Raw genomic sequence first — 18,096 nt, 5'->3', positions numbered from 1 at the left:
TTGGGTATCCTAGCAACGCCCCGTCACGTGACCGGCTCTCGGCGCGGGCGCCTTTCCATGACGTCATCGGCCGGCGCCTCCAGCTGATTGTTCCCAGTGATGGTTCCGGGCTGAGCTGCTGTGCTGGCATCACCGGGGCCGAGCGGGGGCACAGGACGAGCCCGGGGCAGCCATTCCAGCGGTATGTATGGGGTGTCATGGCGCCGCCGGGGTCTATGGTCAATGGGGGGCCGCTCCAGCGCCCCCTATAGGTCATCACTGGGTATAGACATAATATACAGAACATGTAGTGTTATAAATGTGACAGAATATGCGCATAAATATAGGGAAAAAAAATAAAAATGTGAAATATTTAAAACTATGATTAAGGGGATAATTATCATGTGATCGCCCCCCCGGAGCCTGGGGCCACGACAAGCGCAAAAATGAGCATTTGTTTTCCAAATTGTTCTCCTATTTTTGTAGTTTTTTACACGGTCCACAGGTCAAGCACCAAAAAAATATAATTTTTTGTTTTTTCCCACGGCCGGGTGTTCATGGGAAGAATACGCAGCGACTCCTCAAAGGCGAAATGTCTAAAAATATCCCTTTTAGAATTCCATCTTTTATATATAAAATAATAAAATATTGTGCGTGTGACAGTGAGCGGAGTCCTGCTGGTATTGAGAGGAGTCCTATCTTTGATGCATCCGGTGTCCCAGTAAAGATGAGGAGAGCATTCTCAGGTCATGCTTGACATTCGTGCAGGCAAAGGGAACCTGTCAGCAGAAATCACCTTCATAAACCACTAGGAGTTTGTTGGGAAACATCCAAACACCTTTCAGATGATGTTCTTTTTAGGGACCTGAGTTGTGGCACAATCCAGTGAGGTGTAAATTGTGTAAAGTCAAGGAGGTAGAGAATCTTGCGCTGAAGTCAAGCTCTCTCTGCCTCAGAACGCCCCCTTTGCTGAAATAAATGTCTCTGTCTTCATGAACATCAGGAAGCGTTTCCCCGGGGGTCTGATTTATTATGTGAATCACAGCAGAAGGGACTTTCCTCGGACCCCCTACACATCCGCATGCCATCTCCTACACTTGTGCAAAGGGAATAACATGGACTCTTTGAAACCAATGAATTGTATGTGATCCTTGATGCACTGGAGAAGATTACTCTGCTGAAACGGGCCTCTGTTATTGAGGGGCATTTGTGCCATAGGCTACTTATTCTGTGCACTGTTTAGGTCGGTGTCACAGCATCAGCCACAGGACACATTGTCACAGCACCTCCACCTGAATATCAGCACTTGGAGTGCTCCAGCAGAATGTTACCCTAAGCCAGTGATGGGAAACCTTTTAGAGACAGAGTGCTCAATCTACAACCAAAAACTTCTTTTATGTCGCAAAGTACCAACATGACAATTTAAGCAATAACCTATTGATCCCAGCTGTATCACAAGTTTCAATTGTATTGGCATCCTGAGGACACCTATACAATAGAAAGAAGATGGAAAAATTTGGATTATAGCTTCCAGGGTTCCCTGAAGAGGAAGATTAAGGGGACCCAGAGCAGGAGCTCCAACGATAATCCATCTCTGTGCACACCTTCTCGCTTCTTGTGTAGACCTGGCAGCCAAGGAGGTGTCGCTTTAAAATAGCACTGAGCATAGCATTTCCCTATCTTGGACCGCAGAAGGAAGGCATGGGTGCCCACAGAAAGGGCTCTGAGTGCCACCTCTGGAACCGTGCCATAGGTTCGCCATCACTGCCCTAAGCGTTGTGCTGTATCCCCTGTACAAGGTTTGGCCCTGGTCACAGTTGTCAGTTTTTCCTCCTTCCAACTCGTCATCTTCAAGGACCGACTGTTCAGTTTCTGTTTATATGTCACATTTTTCTTCACTTTACCCAACAATGTTTTGGCTTATGGTGTTTATGACCGTAGCAGGATTCCTGATCTGCTCCCATCATTTCGGAGCCTTGTGTAGATTAGAGATATCCCTCTGTATGTTCTATTATATCCCTGTGCTTTCTTCCACTGCAGTGTGTGCAGCATGTATGAGCCACAATGGGGTCTACGCTCTGTATCTGCTCTCGAGGGGTCATAACCATTGAAAACAAGCGCTACCTCTTCATACAAAAGCTAGGAGAGGGGTAAGTACACCTTCACATGTTGTGTGTGTGTCAACTAAAATAAATCATCATAACTGACCTTTTAGGGTATGTTCTTATGGGATGGACCTTGCAGAAAACTTGCAACATTCCGGGTGAAAACTGCAAATTAACTTGCAATATTTTCTAGGAAAATCCACCGCATGTAACTAACATACAGCAGATTATGGTAACACTCTGCACAGAGGATCAGTGGTCACACTGATTCTGTGCAGCTTTGTTCCATGGCATGTGTGTGGGTCAAGATGGCGCCTCCACTTTATTTTCTGAATCAGTGCAATCACAGAGATATCAAATTTACACAAGTTGGTTACGACTTACTGAATATAATTGAGTATAAGCTGAGTTTTGCAGCACAAACAATGCACGGGATGTGCGGCTGCTGGTGCATCTACTTTGTCAGCGAGCGGCTGATATCATAGTCTGTGCGTCGCTAGCGCGCAGGAACCTGCCGCTGACAGAAGTAAGAAGAGGTAGCAAAAAGAGGACCTCTGGGGGGCGTTGGAAAGGTGAGTATTGACGGTACGGTGGAAGCCGGTGTCGTTGTTTATATTTCAATAGATCAGACATTTTAGGATGTGGCGAAGGTTTATGATTTTACTTGTTTGGGGGATGATGTGAATTTTTTTTATACTACTATTTCAGCCCCGATCACTTATACAGTATATTGAAATACAACTGTATGGAAGTATATTTTGGATATATTGCTTCTATATTACAGTCTCTCAGGCACACTGTACTATATGCTAATAATGACTATGGAAGACTTTAGTTGTCAGTGCAGCGGCTCCCCTCCAATGATGTCATGGCGGTAGTTAATTATGGTGGCACCCACGAGCAGAGCTGTTAGATGCTGCACAGTTTTCCAGTGTCAGCTGTGTAATACAGCCAACACCCGCCGGATATGGTAGGGCTCGGTCCGTGAGCTGCTTCCATACGTATATTTACGTTGGCTAAAGAGGATCGTTCCTAAGCAATAAGTGTTATTAATTTGGGATTTCTACTTCAGCACCCATTTCATAGTAGAGAGCCTAACATGCAAACTACCCTGAAATGAATCTCTTTGCATCAGATAATGGGTCTGATTTTCAAATGGATGAAAATTTTGACTTGGAATTGGTGAAACAATGGCCATTGAATAATGAAAAAATGTAGGATTGGTGGAGGTAGCGAAAGGTTCCCTAGAGCCCAAGGTCATTAGTAATAGGGATTTTTATGCAGGGCCCCAACAGCCCTCTTGACTTTTGTAAGGTGAGTCCTAATTAACCCTTTCATGGTTGTCCTGGTACCAGGAACTTCAACACAAAACTAAGACACGTCAGTCTCTTAGTGTATGTAAAGATCTTCTCCCGTTTAATATCTCCAATGCATAATATCACAGACAGAAGAGTCATCAAAGAGGCGTGAATAGTATACTGCAAAGCTATTGGTCATCAGCACATTCTGGGAAACAATTAATTAATTGTGCTCAGTTCTCATGTACACAGATATTGTTTATATTAATTTCCTGAGAAGGAGATAAGCGGACTCGAGGATCATAAACAATGCTAGAGAACAAGATAAGAAGGAGAACAATTATTATTAACAAGTGTCAAGGAGAAATCCTTACAGTCAGACTTTAAAAAAAAAAAAAGAACTGAAGTTTGAGTTATGAATTTAACTGGACAGTGGTCAGGGAACATGTCTGCTGTATGCAAGATGGCGTCCGAAACCAGTGCGATCTCCTTAACATTAGTAACTGCAAGATCTGAGAGGGACAGGACACCATTGTTATAATATTAAATGTCACTGAGACGTCCTTCCAGTAGATGGTTCTCCTATTTCTCTCCCTGTCAGTTGTAATAGGATAATGGTATGGACATGCTTTGGATGTATTATAATAATTCTTTATTTATATAGCGCACACATATTCTGCAGCGCTGCACAGAACTTGACAAATCAGTCCCTGTCTCCAATGAGGCTCACAATCAAATCACCTACCAGTATGTTTTTGAGTGTGGGAGGAAACCAGAGGACCTGGAGGAAACCCACGCAAACACAGAGAGAACATACAAACTCTTTGCAGATGTTGACATGGATGGGACTTGAACCCAGGTCCCCAGCACTGCAAGGCTGTAGTGCACACCACTGAGCCACTGTGTATTATAACACCTATCACATTGTTTTATGTGGGATCTGGTGATTTAAAGCTATTTTTCATCAGAAATCGATCGCTCATACATCTATGTTGACAGAAAAGATAAAGGAATTGTAGTTCCTGAAAGGCAGGGAGAAAATAAAAGAAATGAATGATTAATAATGCACCTGATGACTGCATTTTTTCCCTTTAGTCACTAGGGGGCAGTCTTCACCTACTGTGTTCTTCCTTGTCATTTGGATAGGCGTCACCACTCTATTTTCCCTTAACCCCACCCCAAATGTTTGAGAATCCCCTTTATGTATTCAGAGTAAATTCACATATTTAACCGTTTACTTTCCAGGGGTTTCAGCTATGTAGATCTGGTTGAAGGGGTCCATGACGGGCGGTTTTACGCTCTCAAGCGCATACTCTGCCATGACCGGGAGGATCGCAAAGAAGCTCTGCACGAGGTGGAGATGCATCGGCTCTTTAATCACCCCAATATTCTGCGGCTGGAGGGGCACTGCATGATGGAGAAGGGACCCAAGTGGGAGGCCTGGCTCCTCCTGCCCTTCGTGAGGGTAAACACAGCAGTGGTTTTCCCATGGTGGGGCTGCGGGGTGTGGTGGCATTGGGTGTTTGTTTTGCCACGTGTATTTTCACAGTCACTTGTAATAACCTGGAAGTGATCACATGACCGCGTTTTATAACCGGTCCGGGCACAATAGCCTTAAGATAACAAGCTAAATCCTTGGAACAATGCAGCTTCTGTCTCGCAAAGCCATTTATAGTGAGGTTCACATACTTTGTCCTGGGGTATGGTCGCCCTTGTGTCCGCTGGTCTTGACTGGTACATTTAGGGACTACATTTTTGGAATACGCATTTACAGCCATGAGCTTTGTGATATTCTGCGTTATATTCTTTATATTAGTGGTGGACATATTGCTTGGCCAGTAGCCGCAGCTGTACAGAGGCCACCAGGAGGAGGCAGATGTGAACAGAGCCCTAGTAATGTACATATTTCCTCTCATTCATTAGGTGTGTTTTCTTCTCCGGTGGTCTCATCCATAATGTTTTTTTTTCCAGAGGGGGACGTTGTGGAACGCGGTGGAAGCTCTCAGAGATAGAAACGTATTCCTCTCAGAGGAGAAGATCCTCTATATTCTACATGGCATATGTTTGGGGCTGAAGGCCATTCATGAACAGGGCTATGCTCACAGGTAAGGACCTCTATGTGGAAGGAAGCTGAGAGCCCAAATTGATATTCAGGGATCGGGTATAAATGTGTGATTGCTGGAGATCTGTCCACTGTGCCCCCCAGTGATTACAAGAATAGGGCCCTTGAGGTTCCCCAAATTTCCCCTGTTGGAGGACTTCTGCTCCTTTGGCACCCTACTAAATTCTATAAGCCTGCAGGGGTCGTGTAATCCCAAGTAATGGAGCAGCAGATTGAACACGTGTTTTGCCTCTCCATTCAATGCCGAACATTGTAAGGGGTTACATTCGTCTTGCTGCTTCATTAATTAGGGGGAAATGAGATCATACCAGTACAAGTGACCCTCAGATCCCCATCCACTTGAATCTAATTGGGATTTATTTCAGAGACTTGAAACCCACTAACGTGTTACTAGAGGACGATGATCGGCCACTTCTGATGGATCTGGGCTCCATGAATCATTCTCGCATTGAGGTGAATGGAAACAGACAGGCGATGGCCGTGCAGGTATGTTTTATAGGATATTACACATGGTGCTCAGTAACTTGTTCTGCTGATCCGGACTATGTCTTAGTACTCCAGTCACATCCAGAGCTGCATTGAAAGCTCATTGGCCTCTTAAGATTTGAAGCTGAGCAGAGTCTATAAAGCGCTATGATACATTAACCAGTATGTCCCACCCTTTTATGTCTCCTAGGACTGGGCCGCGCAGCGTTGCACCATCTCGTACCGCGCGCCGGAGCTCTTCAGTGTAGACAGTAACTGTGTGATAGATGAGCGGACGGATATCTGGGTAGGAAGTCATCTCTGCTGTTCTGATGTTACAGCTCGCCCTTGGGTAACCATATGATCACACTTGTACTTTCTCCCCCAGTCTCTCGGGTGTGTGCTGTACTCCATGATGTTCGGGGAGGGTCCCTATGACATGATTTTCCAGAAGGGAGACAGCGTAGCTCTGGCCGTCCAGAACAGCATCTCCATACCAGAAAATAACAGGTAATATTGATAATGCTGTGCTGCAAATGCTGTGATGAGAATGTGTACCCCCTCCTCCCCCCAATCAGATACTGGGGTTCAGTAGGTGTCTTAGGGTTGTAAGAAGTATAGTGGTTGTGCACAGTCCCCTACAATAGCTATAACTATTGCAGCTCATCCCATTCGCCTGCATGGAACAGAGCTGTAAAGGGGCCATGTGACATTACAGGCTGTGACATCACAGAGCTAATAGGTGGGGATGTGGGGCCCCAACCCTATCCGATCCTAAAGATAGGAGATCAATAAGTCCTTGGAAGCTGTCATTTACCGGGCTGTCCAGATATTTATTATAGGGGTGGGGGTTCAGGAGCCGGACATTATCTGTGGGTGAACAGAGCGGCTGCTCCTTCTGGAAAATATTAATAAAGAATTAATAATCTTCACTTGTCCCCTGTGTGTGACCATTGCCCTGCTGTCTCTATAAATACCACGTTATGCAATGACCTGGTTGTTCTTTCACTCCGTTCTGTAGTGACAGATCATTATTTAGTACTTACCTTGCGTCTTCCTGTTTGTTGTTACTACTGATCACGTTCAGGAGGAGAAACTTCAGTGTTTGATTCTGTCTAACGTTGGGGGTGAAATATTTTCTGAACCAGTTGTGATTTTGTATCTGAACTTCCCCTACAATTTGCACAGGCCTCCTGCCAGCACTAGGCAGACGTGTGCATATCTCATGGCCCTCTGGGCTTGTGGCGTTTCTGACATTATGAGTTAATGTGTTTCACTTTTGTCTTGATAAAGGATAGGTTTGCATTTACCTCCCAGAATGCACTGCTACAGATCTTGCTGTTTTGATGATGCCGGCAGTGTCGGGTATTGTCCCTGGTGAGATGTGTAATTGTAAATTTTGTGTATGTTGTTAGTAGCAGCAGGACTGTGAAATATGGATTTATATTCCAGGATTGTAGCTTCTCTTTGTGCACCAGAGTTGTGTCCTCACACTGCTGTGCTGACAGGTTCCCTGCCAAATGCTTTAAAGGTTGACCTATTATTCTCTTTGCTTGTTCCCTGCAGGTACTCCCCAGGTTTGCAGTCTCTGCTCTCCTCTATGATGGTGGTGAATCATCTGGACAGGCCGCACATCTCCTCTATACTCTCCCAGCTTGAGGCACTGCACCCCATTGTAGACGGACAAGCCACCACCAGGATTTGATGTCATAGGAAACGCCAGTGCTGCCTTGGCCAGACCACCAGGGTCATACTGTAGGACATTTTCACATAGCGGTGGTCTGATTGCAAGACCCCTGGTCCGCGGTGACCGTCTTGTCACTTTTATTCCAGTTTTATTTCTGACTTTCTTTTCTGAATGGTTTTCTTTATACTCGTGAATCTGAAGGTCCCCCCCGGGCGGCGGTGGCTGTAGATGTAGACAATGTCTCCTCGCCTTATAGAACTGCAGGTTACGGCCAGACTGCACTGAGTCCTCTGTCCTGTCCCCCAGAGGCTGCTAATCTCAGGCCGGTGATGCGTCTCTGACCTCTGGAGCATGTTGTCATTGTTATGTGTGTCATCTCTTCTATCAAGGGCATTCATTATTAAAGATTGAGGATTGGAATGGAAAGTGTATGATTTGCTGTAGGATCTTGTCCTGTCTCCAGTCACACACATCATGGCAGATCTGAGTAACTGGACTTCTGTACCTGATGTTTCCACTCGTATCAAGAACCGAGCAGAAATGGAAGGGACGCGGGAGCATTTGAATTATCCAGCTCTGGGTCTTGCACCGGTAACAGGCAGTACACTCTATAGATTTAAGGGAGAGGAATGAAACATGAGTGCCCCACTTATCAAATCTACATGTGCTATCCAGGATATTCTAGTGATATGGAGGAATGGACAAACGTCAGCACTGAGGGATGGAAGGACTAGGGGGCTAGTGGCCAGAGGGGCAGATGGATGGATACAGGGTCTGGTGGGTGGGTGGATAGACGGACTAGGGGGCTAGTGGCCAGAGGGGCAGATGGATGGATACAGGGTCTGGTGGGTGGGTGGATAGACGGACTAGGGGGCTAGTGGCCAGAGGGGCAGATGGATGGATACAGGGTCTGGTGGGTGGGTGGATAGACGGACTAGGGGGCTAGTGGCCAGAGGGGCAGATGGATGGACACAGGGTCTGGTGGGTGGGTGGATAGACGGACTAGGGGGCTAGTGGCCAGAGGGGCAGATGGATGGACACAGGGTCTGGTGGGTGGGTGGATAGACGGACTAGGGGGCTCGTGGCCAGAGGGGCAGATGGATGGATACAGGGTCTGGTGGGTGGGTGGATAGACGGACTAGGGGGCTAGTGGCCAGAGGGGCAGATGGATGGACACAGGGTCTGGTGGGTGGGTGGATAGACGGACTAGGGGGCTCGTGGCCAGAGGGGCAGATGGATGGATACAGGGTCTGGTGGGTGGGTGGATAGACGGACTAGGGGGCTAGTGGCCAGAGGGGCAGATGGATGGACACAGGGTCTGGTGGGTGGGTGGATAGACGGACTAGGGGGCTCGTGGCCAGAGGGGCAGATGGATGGACACAGGGTCTGGTGGGTGGGTGGATAGACGGACTAGGGGGCTAGTGGCCAGAGGGGCAGATGGATGGATACAGGGTCTGGTGGGTGGGTGGGTGGATAGACGGACTAGGGGGCTAGTGGCCAGAGGGGCAGATGGATGGATACAGGGTCTGGTGGGTGGGCGGGTGGATAGACGGACTAGGGGGCTCGTGGCCAGAGGGGCAGATGGATGGATACAGGGTCTGGTGGGTGGGTGGATAGACGAACTAGGGGGCTAGTGGCCAGAGGGGCAGATGGATGGACACAGGGTCTGGTGGGTGGGTGGATGGACGCACTAGGGGGCTCGTGGCCAGAGGGGCAGATGGATGGACACAGGGTCGGGTGGGTGGGTGGGTGGATAGACGGACTAGGGGGCTAGTGGCCAGAGGGGCAGATGGATGGATACAGGGTCTGGTGGGTGGGTGGATAGACGGACTAGTGGCCAGAGGGGCAGATGGATGGACACAGGGTCTGGTGGGTGGGTGGATAGACGGACTAGGGGGCTAGTGGCCAGAGGGGCAGATGGATGGATACAGGGTCTGGTGGGTGGGTGGATAGACGGACTAGGGGGCTAGTGGCCAGAGGGGCAGATGGATGGATACAGGGTCTGGTGGGTGGGTGGATGGACGGACTAGGGGGCTAGTGGCCAGAGGGGCAGATGGATGGACACAGGGTCTGGTGGGTGGGTGGATAGACGGACTAGGGGGCTCGTGGCCAGAGGGGCAGATGGATGGATACAGGGTCTGGTGGGTGGGTGGATGGACGAACTAGGGGGCTCGTGGCCAGAGGGGCAGATGGATGGACACAGGGTCTGGTGGGTGGGTGGATAGACGGACTAGGGGCTCGTGGCCAGAGGGAGAACTGGTGGGAAGAGGGATGGACGGGCTCAGGACTGGTGGGCAGAGGGGTTGGATGGATAGACTTAGGGACTGAAGGACAGGTGGATGGATGGACCAGGGCTCCGGTGAGTGTAAGGGTGTTGGACTGGTGGGCTTAGAGATAAATGGACTGGCCGAGGGACCGACTATTTGTCTGCTTGGGTGGACTAGGAGACTGGATAGCAGGCACAGAGCTGGCCAAGACGGGAAGACTGGGTGTCGGGCGCAGGGACAGCCGGACTAGGGAACTCTGTGACGGGCAGAGGGGTGGCAAGACTAGAGGACTGGGGGGCAGGCAGAGGGTCAGACCAGCAGGGTTAAGGACATGCAGTTATACAGGGGGCAGGTAGACAATGGGATGGGCAGGGACAGGTAGACAATGGGATGGGCAGGGACAGGTGAATGGATGCACTTGTGATTGAGAGGTATATAGGCATCTCCTGTGTATTGAGGCTTCCTGACTAATGTTTGGCAGATGATCCGGTGCTCCAGAGAACGCTGTACATGTGTTTAAGTATATTGGTATACATTTCCCTTGTGCTTCCAATGTTGGAAAAACCCATTTAAGAGAATTAGAAGTGGCTTATTACTTAGGATGATGATTGCTAATTCTATAGGATGTTGCAGGCAATGACGTGGGATCCGTGCACACAGGATTGGGAAGGTCTCCTGTGTTTTATGACTGTACCTGCGAGGATTACTGCGGTTACTGTGATGAATATCATCCTGCTATAGGAGCCGAGCGAGCGATGCACAAAGTCACCGCTGTCACAGTGCCGCCCGCTCAACCGGAAACTCAAATTAAAGGGCACGGGTCCCATTAACATGGGAGGAAATAGATAATGACCTGTTAGTAAGGGCGTGAGCCAGTCATCTCACATAGGGAGTGCACACTCCAGCCCTCTAATGGCAGGACCTTTATAGTCATTGTATCTGCCTGCTAGTATGGAGGAATAACCAGGAACTGAGTCAGTCTTTGATATTGAGTTGGGTCTGACTCTTTGAACTTGCACTGAACCCCTATTTCGAGGGTCTTGGTGCTCTGGATAACTCTATATTGCCTTCTCTGTTTGTAGTGGCTGTGCCTGGTACTGCAGCTTAATGTAATGCTATATAACTAGAGAGAGGATACAGCGCTGCGTAGTCTCTGTGGAGTTCCCCTGCAGGACGTTGCAGTAAAAATAGTTTTCCCAGTGTGTTCCTCCTCATAGACCCCCTCAATCTCCCCATAATATGTCACTTCCCAGAGCAAGAGGCAACAGCTGCTGTGTCTAAGTATAAACCGGAATAGATCTGAGGAGAGGGGCTGCTGCAAAGGAACAATCAAACGGACCAGGACGATCTATCTCCAACACCGTTACTGTTTAACCTGATCGACATCCTGTTTTTGACGGATTGACTCTTCCTCCACTGAACACACCCCATTCTCTTAAAGCTAAAGGTCACAGGAAGCAAATTCTGCTTCTGCTAATATGCTGCAAAAATCACCTAATAATATTGTACCAGGACACGTTTTAAAGAGCTTTCTATGACAGCTCTGGGGTATAATACAGGATGTAACTCAGGATCAGTACAGGATAAGTAATGTCATGTATGTACACAGTGACTGCACCAGCAGCAGAATAGTGAGTGCAGCTCTGGAATATAATACAGGATGTAACTCAGGATCAGTACAGGATAAGTAATGTCATGTATGTACACAGTGACTGCACCAGCAGCAGAATAGTGAGTGCAGCTCTGGAGTATAATACAGGATGTAACTCAGGATCAGTACAGGATAAGTAATGTTATGTATGTACACAGTGACTGCACCAGCAGCAGAATAGTGAGTGCAGCTCTGGAGTATAATACAGGATGTAACTCAGGATCAGTACAGGATAAGTAATGTCATGTATGTACACAGTGACTGCACCAGCAGCAGAATAGTGAGTGCAGCTCTGGAATATAATACAGGATGTAACTCAGGATCAGTACAGGATAAGTAATGTCATGTATGTACACAGTGACTGCACCAGCAGCAGAATAGTGAGTGCAGCTCTGGAGTATAATACAGGATGTAACTCAGGATCAGTACAGGATAAGTAATGTCATCTATGTACACAGTGACTGCACCACCAGCAGAATAGTGAGTGCAGCTCTGGGGTATAATACAGGATGTAACTCAGGATCAGTACAGGATAAGTAATGTCATGTATGTACACAGTGACTGCACCAGCAGCAGAATAGTGAGTGCAGCTCTGGGGTATAATACAGGATGTAACTCAGGATCAGTACAGGATAAGTAATGTCATGTAAGTACACAGTGACTGCACCAGCAGCAGAATAGTGAGTGCAGCTCTGGGGTATAATACAGGATGTAACTCAGGATCAGTACAGGATGAGTAATGTCATGTATGTACACAGTGACTGCACCAGCAGCAGAATAGTGAGTGCAGCTCTGGAGTATAATACAGGATGTAACTCAGGATCAGTACAGGATAAGTAATGTCATGTATGTACACAGTGACTGCACCAGCAGCAGAATAGTGAGTGCAGCTCTGGAGTATAATACAGGATGTAACTCAGGGTCAGTACAGGATAATAATGTCATGTATGTACACAGTGACTGCAGCAGCAGCAGAATAGTGAGTGCAGCTCTGGGGTATAATACAGGATGTAACTCAGGATCAGTACAGGATAAGTAATGTCATGTATGTACACAGTGACTGCACCAGCAGCAGAATAGTGAGTGCAGCTCTGGGGTATAATACAGGATGTAACTCAGGATCAGTACAGGATAAGTAATGTCATGTAAGTACACAGTGACTGCACCAGCAGCAGAATAGTGAGTGCAGCTCTGGGGTATAATACAGGATGTAACTCAGGATCAGTACAGGATAAGTAATGTCATGTATGTACACAGTGACTGCACCAGCAGCAGAATAGTGAGTGCAGCTCTGGAGTATAATACAGGATGTAACTCAGGATCAGTACAGGATAAGTAATGTCATGTATGTACACAGTGACTGCACCAGCAGCAGAATAGTGAGTGCAGCTCTGGAGTATAATACAGGATGTAACTCAGGGTCAGTACAGGATAATAATGTCATGTATGTACACAGTGACTGCAGCAGCAGCAGAATAGTGAGTGCAGCTCTGGGGTATAATACAGGATGTAACTCAGGATCAGTACAGGATAAGTAATGTCATGTATGTACACAGTGACTGCACCAGCAGCAGAATAGTGAGTGCAGCTCTGGGGTATAATACAGGATGTAACTCAGGATCAGTACAGGATAAGTAATGTCATGTATGTACACAGTGACTGCACCAGCAGCAGAATAGTGAGTGCAGCTCTGGGGTATAATACAGGATGTAACTCAGGATCAGTACAGGATAAGTAATGTCATGTATGTACACAGTGACTGCACCAGCAGCAGAATAGTGAGTGCAGCTCTGGAGCATAATACAGGATGTAACTCAGGATCAGTACAGGATAAGTAATGTCATGTATGTACACAGTGACTGCACCAGCAGCAGAATAGTGAGTGCAGCTCTGGTGTATAATACAGGATGTAACTCAGGATCAGTACAGGATAAGTAATGTCATGTATGTACAGTGACTGCACCAGCAGCAGAATAGTGAGTGCAGCTCTGGGGTATAATACAGGATGTAACTCAGGATCAGTACAGGATAAGTAATGTCATGTATGTACACAGTGACTGCACCAGCAGCAGAATAGTGAGTGCAGCTCTGGGGTATAATACAGGATGTAACTCCGGATCAGTACAGGATAAGTAATGTCATGTATGTACACAGTGACTGCACCAGCAGCAGAATAGTGAGTGCAGCTCTGGGGTATAATACAGGATGTAACTCAGGATCAGTACAGGATAAGTAATGTCATGTATGTACACAGTGACTGCACCAGCAGCAGAATAGTGAGTGCAGCTCTGGAGTATAATACAGGACGTAACTCAGGATCAGTACAGGATAAGTAATGTCATGTATGTACACAGTGACTGCACCAGCAGCAGAATAGTGAGTGCAGCTCTGGGGTATAATACAGGATGTAACTCAGGATCAGTACAGGATAAGTAATGTCATGTATGTACACAGTGACTGCACCAGCAGCAGAATAGTGAGTGCAGCTCTGGGGTATAATACAGGATGTAACTCAGGATCAGTACAGGATAAGTAACGTCATGTCTGTACACAGTGACTGCACCAGCAGCAGAATAGTGAGCGCAGCTCTGGAGTATATTACAGGATGTAACTCAGGATCAGTACAGGATAAGTAATGTCATGTATGTACACAGTGACTGCACCAGCAGCAGAATAGTAAGTGCAGCTCTGGGGTATAATACAGGATGTAACTCAGGATCAGTACAGGATAAGTAATGTCATGTATGTACACAGTGACTGCACCAGCAGCAGAATAGTGAGTGCAGCTCTGGGTATAATACAGGATGTAACTCAGGATCAGTACAGGATAAGTAATGTCATGTGTGTACACAGTGACTGCACCAGCAGCAGAATAGTGAGTGCAGCTCTGGGGTATAATACAGGATGTAACTCAGGATCTGTACAGGATAAGTAATGTCATGTATGTACACAGTGACTGCACCAGCAGCAGAATAGTGAGTGCAGCTCTGGGGTATAATACAGGATGTAACTCAGGATCAGTACAGGATAAGTAATGTCATGTATGTACACAGTGACTGCACCAGCAGCAGAATAGTGAGTGCAGCTCTGGGGTATAATACATGATGTAACTCAGGATCAGTACAGGATAAGTAATGTCATGTAAGTACACAGTGACTGCACCAGCAGCAGAATAGTGAGTGCAGCTCTGGGGTATAATACATGATGTAACTCAGGATCAGTATATGATTAGTAATGTCATGTATGTACAGTGACTGCACCAGCAGCGGAATAGTGAGTGCAGCTCTGGGGTATAATACAGGATGTAACTCAGGATCAGTACAGGATAAGTAATGTCATGTATGTACACAGTGACTGCACCAGCAGCAGAATAGTGAGTGCAGCTCTGGAGTATAATACAGGATGTAACTCAGGATCAGTACAGGATAAGTAATGTCATGTATGTACACAGTGACTGCACCCGCAGCAGAATAGTGAGTGCAGCTCTGGGGTATAATACAGGATGTAACTCAGGATCAGTACAGGATAAGTAATGTCATGTATGTACACAGTGACTGCACCAGCAGCAGAATAGTGAGTGCAGCTCTGGAGTATAATAAATGATGTAACTCAGGATCAGTACAGGATAAGTAATGTCATGTATGTACACAGTGACTGCACCAGCAGCAGAATAGTGAGTGCAGCTCTGGGGTATAATACAGGATGTAACTCAGGATCAGTACAGGATAAGTAATGTCATGTATGTACACAGTGACTGCACCAGCAGCAGAATAGTGAGTGCAGCTCTGGGGTATAATACAGGATGTAACTCAGGATCAGTACAGGATAAGTAATGTCATGTATGTACACAGTGACTGCACCCGCAGCAGAATAGTGAGTGCAGCTCTGGGGTATAATACAGGATGTAACTCAGGATCAGTACAGGATAAGTAATGTCATGTATGTACACAGTGACTGCACCAGCAGCAGAATAGTGAGTGCAGCTCTGGAGTATAATAAATGATGTAACTCAGGATCAGTACAGGATAAGTAATGTCATGTATATACACAGTGACTGCACCAGCAGCACAATAGTGAGTGCAGCTCTGGGGTATAATACAGGATGTAACTCAGGATCAGTACAGGATAAGTAATGTCATGTATGTACACAGTGACTGCACCAGCAGCAGAATAGTGAGTGCAGCTCTGGGGTATAATACAGGATGTAACTCAGGATCAGTACAGGATAAGTAATGTAATGTATGTACACAGTGACTGCACCAGCAGCAGAATAGTGAGTGCAGCTCTGGAGTATAATACAGGATGTAACTCAGGATCAGTACAGGATAAGTAATGTCATGTATGTACACAGTGTCTGCACCAGCAGAATAGTGAGTGCAGCTCTGGGGTATAATACAGGATGTAACTCAGGATCAGTACAGGATAAGTAATGTCATGTATGTACACAGCGACTGCACCAGGAGCAGAATAGTGAGTTCAGCTCTGGGGTATAATACGGGATGTAACTCAGGATCAGTACAGGATAAGTAATGTCATGTATGTACACCGTGACTGCACCAGCAGCAGAATAGTGAGTGCAGCTCTGGGGTATAATACAGGATGTAACTCAGGATCAGTACAGGATAAGTAATGTCATGTATGTACACAGCGACTGCACCAGGAGCAGAATAGTGAGTGCAGCTCTGGAGTATAATACAGGATGTAACTCAGGATCAGTACAGGATAAGTAATGTCATGTATGTACACAGTGACGGCAATAGCAGCAGAATAGTGAGTGCAGCTCTGGGGTATAATACAGGATGTAACTCAGGATCAGTACAGGATAAGTAATGTCATGTATGTACACAGTGACTGCACCAGCATCAGAATAGTGAGTGCAGCTCTGGGGTATAATACAGGATGTAACTCAGGATCAGTACAGGATAAGTAATGTCATGTATGTACACAGTGACTGCACCAGCAGCAGAATAGTGAGTGCAGCTCTGGAGTATAATACAGGATGTAACTCAGGATCAGTACAGGATAAGTAATGTCATGTATGTACACAGTGACTGCACCAGCATCAGAATAGTGAGTGCAGCTCTGGGGTATAATACAGGATGTAACTCAGGATCAGTACAGGATAAGTAATGTCATGTATGTACACAGTGACTGCAGCAGCAGCAGAATAGTGAGTGCAGCTCTGGAGTATAATACAGGATGTAACTCAGGATCAGTACAGGATAAGTAATGTCATGTATGTACACAGTGACTGCACCAGCATCAGAATAGTGAGTGCAGCTCTGGGGTATAATACAGGATGTAACTCAGGATCAGTACAGGATAAGTAATGTCATGTATGTACACAGTGACTGCACCAGCAGCAGAATAGTAAGTGCAGCTCTGGGGTATAATACAGGATGTAACTCAGGATCAGTACAGGATAAGTAATGTCATGTATGTACACAGTGACTGCACCAGCAGCAGAATAGTGAGTGCAGCTCTGCTGTATAATACAGGATGTAACTCAGGATCAGTACAGGATAAGTAATGTCATGTATGTACACAGTGACTGCACCAGCAGCAGAATAGTGAGTGCAGCTCTGGGATATAATACAGGATGTAACTCAGGATCAGTACAGGATAAGTAATGTCATGTATGTACACAGTGACTGCACCAGCAGCAGAATAGTGAGTGCAGCTCTGGAGTATAATACAGGATGTAACTCAGGATCAGTACAGGATAAGTAATGTCATGTATGTACACAGTGACTGCACCAGCAGCAGAATAGTGAGTGCAGCTCTGGGGTATAATACAGGATGTAACTCAGGATCAGTACAGGATAAGTAATGTCATGTATGTACACAGTGACTGCACCAGCAGCAGAATAGTGAGTGCAGCTCTGGAGTATAATACAGGATGTAACTCAGGATCAGTACAGGATAAGTAATGTCATGTATGTACACAGTGACTGCATCAGCAGCAGAATAGTGAGTGCAGCTCTGGAGTATAATATAGGATGTAACTCAGGATCAGTACAGGATAAGTAATGTCATGTATGTACACAGTGACTGCACCAGCAGCAGAATAGTGAGTGCAGCTCTGGAGTATAATACAGGATGTAACTCAGGATCAGTACAGGATAAGTAATGTCATGTATGTACACAGTGACTGCACCAGCAGCAGAATAGTGAGTGCAGCTCTGGAGTATAATACAGGATATAACTCAGGATCAGTACAGGATAAGTAATGTCATGTATGTACACAGTGACTGCACCAGCAGCAGAATAGTGAGTGCCACTCTGGAGTATAATACAGGATGTAACTCAGGATCAGTACAGGATAAGTAATGTCATGTATGTATACAGTGACTGCACCAGCAGCAGAATAGTGAGTGCAGCTCTGGGGTATAATAAAGGATATAACAGCTTGATTGTGAAACTGCCTTGTGACCTTCAGGTTTTGATCTGGTTTGTTGAGACAATTTGAAGCAAAAACAAGGAGTGGCTCATAAAACCTGGAGGAAATTATAAAGTACAGGT

General features: G+C 46.4%; 1 protein-coding gene across 1 annotated transcript; it reads left to right on the top strand.

Moving 5' to 3' along the window:
- The first annotated feature begins 16 nt into the window (after nucleotides 1-16).
- Nucleotides 17-8,082, top strand: STK16 (serine/threonine kinase 16). Its single transcript, XM_072122402.1, has 8 exons — nucleotides 17-181; nucleotides 2,020-2,129; nucleotides 4,628-4,847; nucleotides 5,354-5,487; nucleotides 5,870-5,990; nucleotides 6,181-6,276; nucleotides 6,358-6,479; nucleotides 7,536-8,082. The coding sequence occupies exons 2-8, from the start codon at nucleotides 2,044-2,046 to the stop codon at nucleotides 7,672-7,674; spliced, it is 918 nt and encodes a 305-aa protein (XP_071978503.1). The 5' UTR covers nucleotides 17-181; nucleotides 2,020-2,043; the 3' UTR covers nucleotides 7,675-8,082.
- The last annotated feature ends 10,014 nt before the right edge of the window (nucleotides 8,083-18,096 follow it).

The sequence above is a fragment of the Engystomops pustulosus genome, chromosome 8 (assembly GCF_040894005.1).
Source record: "Engystomops pustulosus chromosome 8, aEngPut4.maternal, whole genome shotgun sequence".
Lineage (NCBI taxonomy): Eukaryota > Metazoa > Chordata > Amphibia > Anura > Leptodactylidae > Engystomops > Engystomops pustulosus.
The sequence above is the reverse complement of the archived record's forward strand: the minus strand, read 5'-3'. Positions and strand labels throughout refer to the sequence as shown.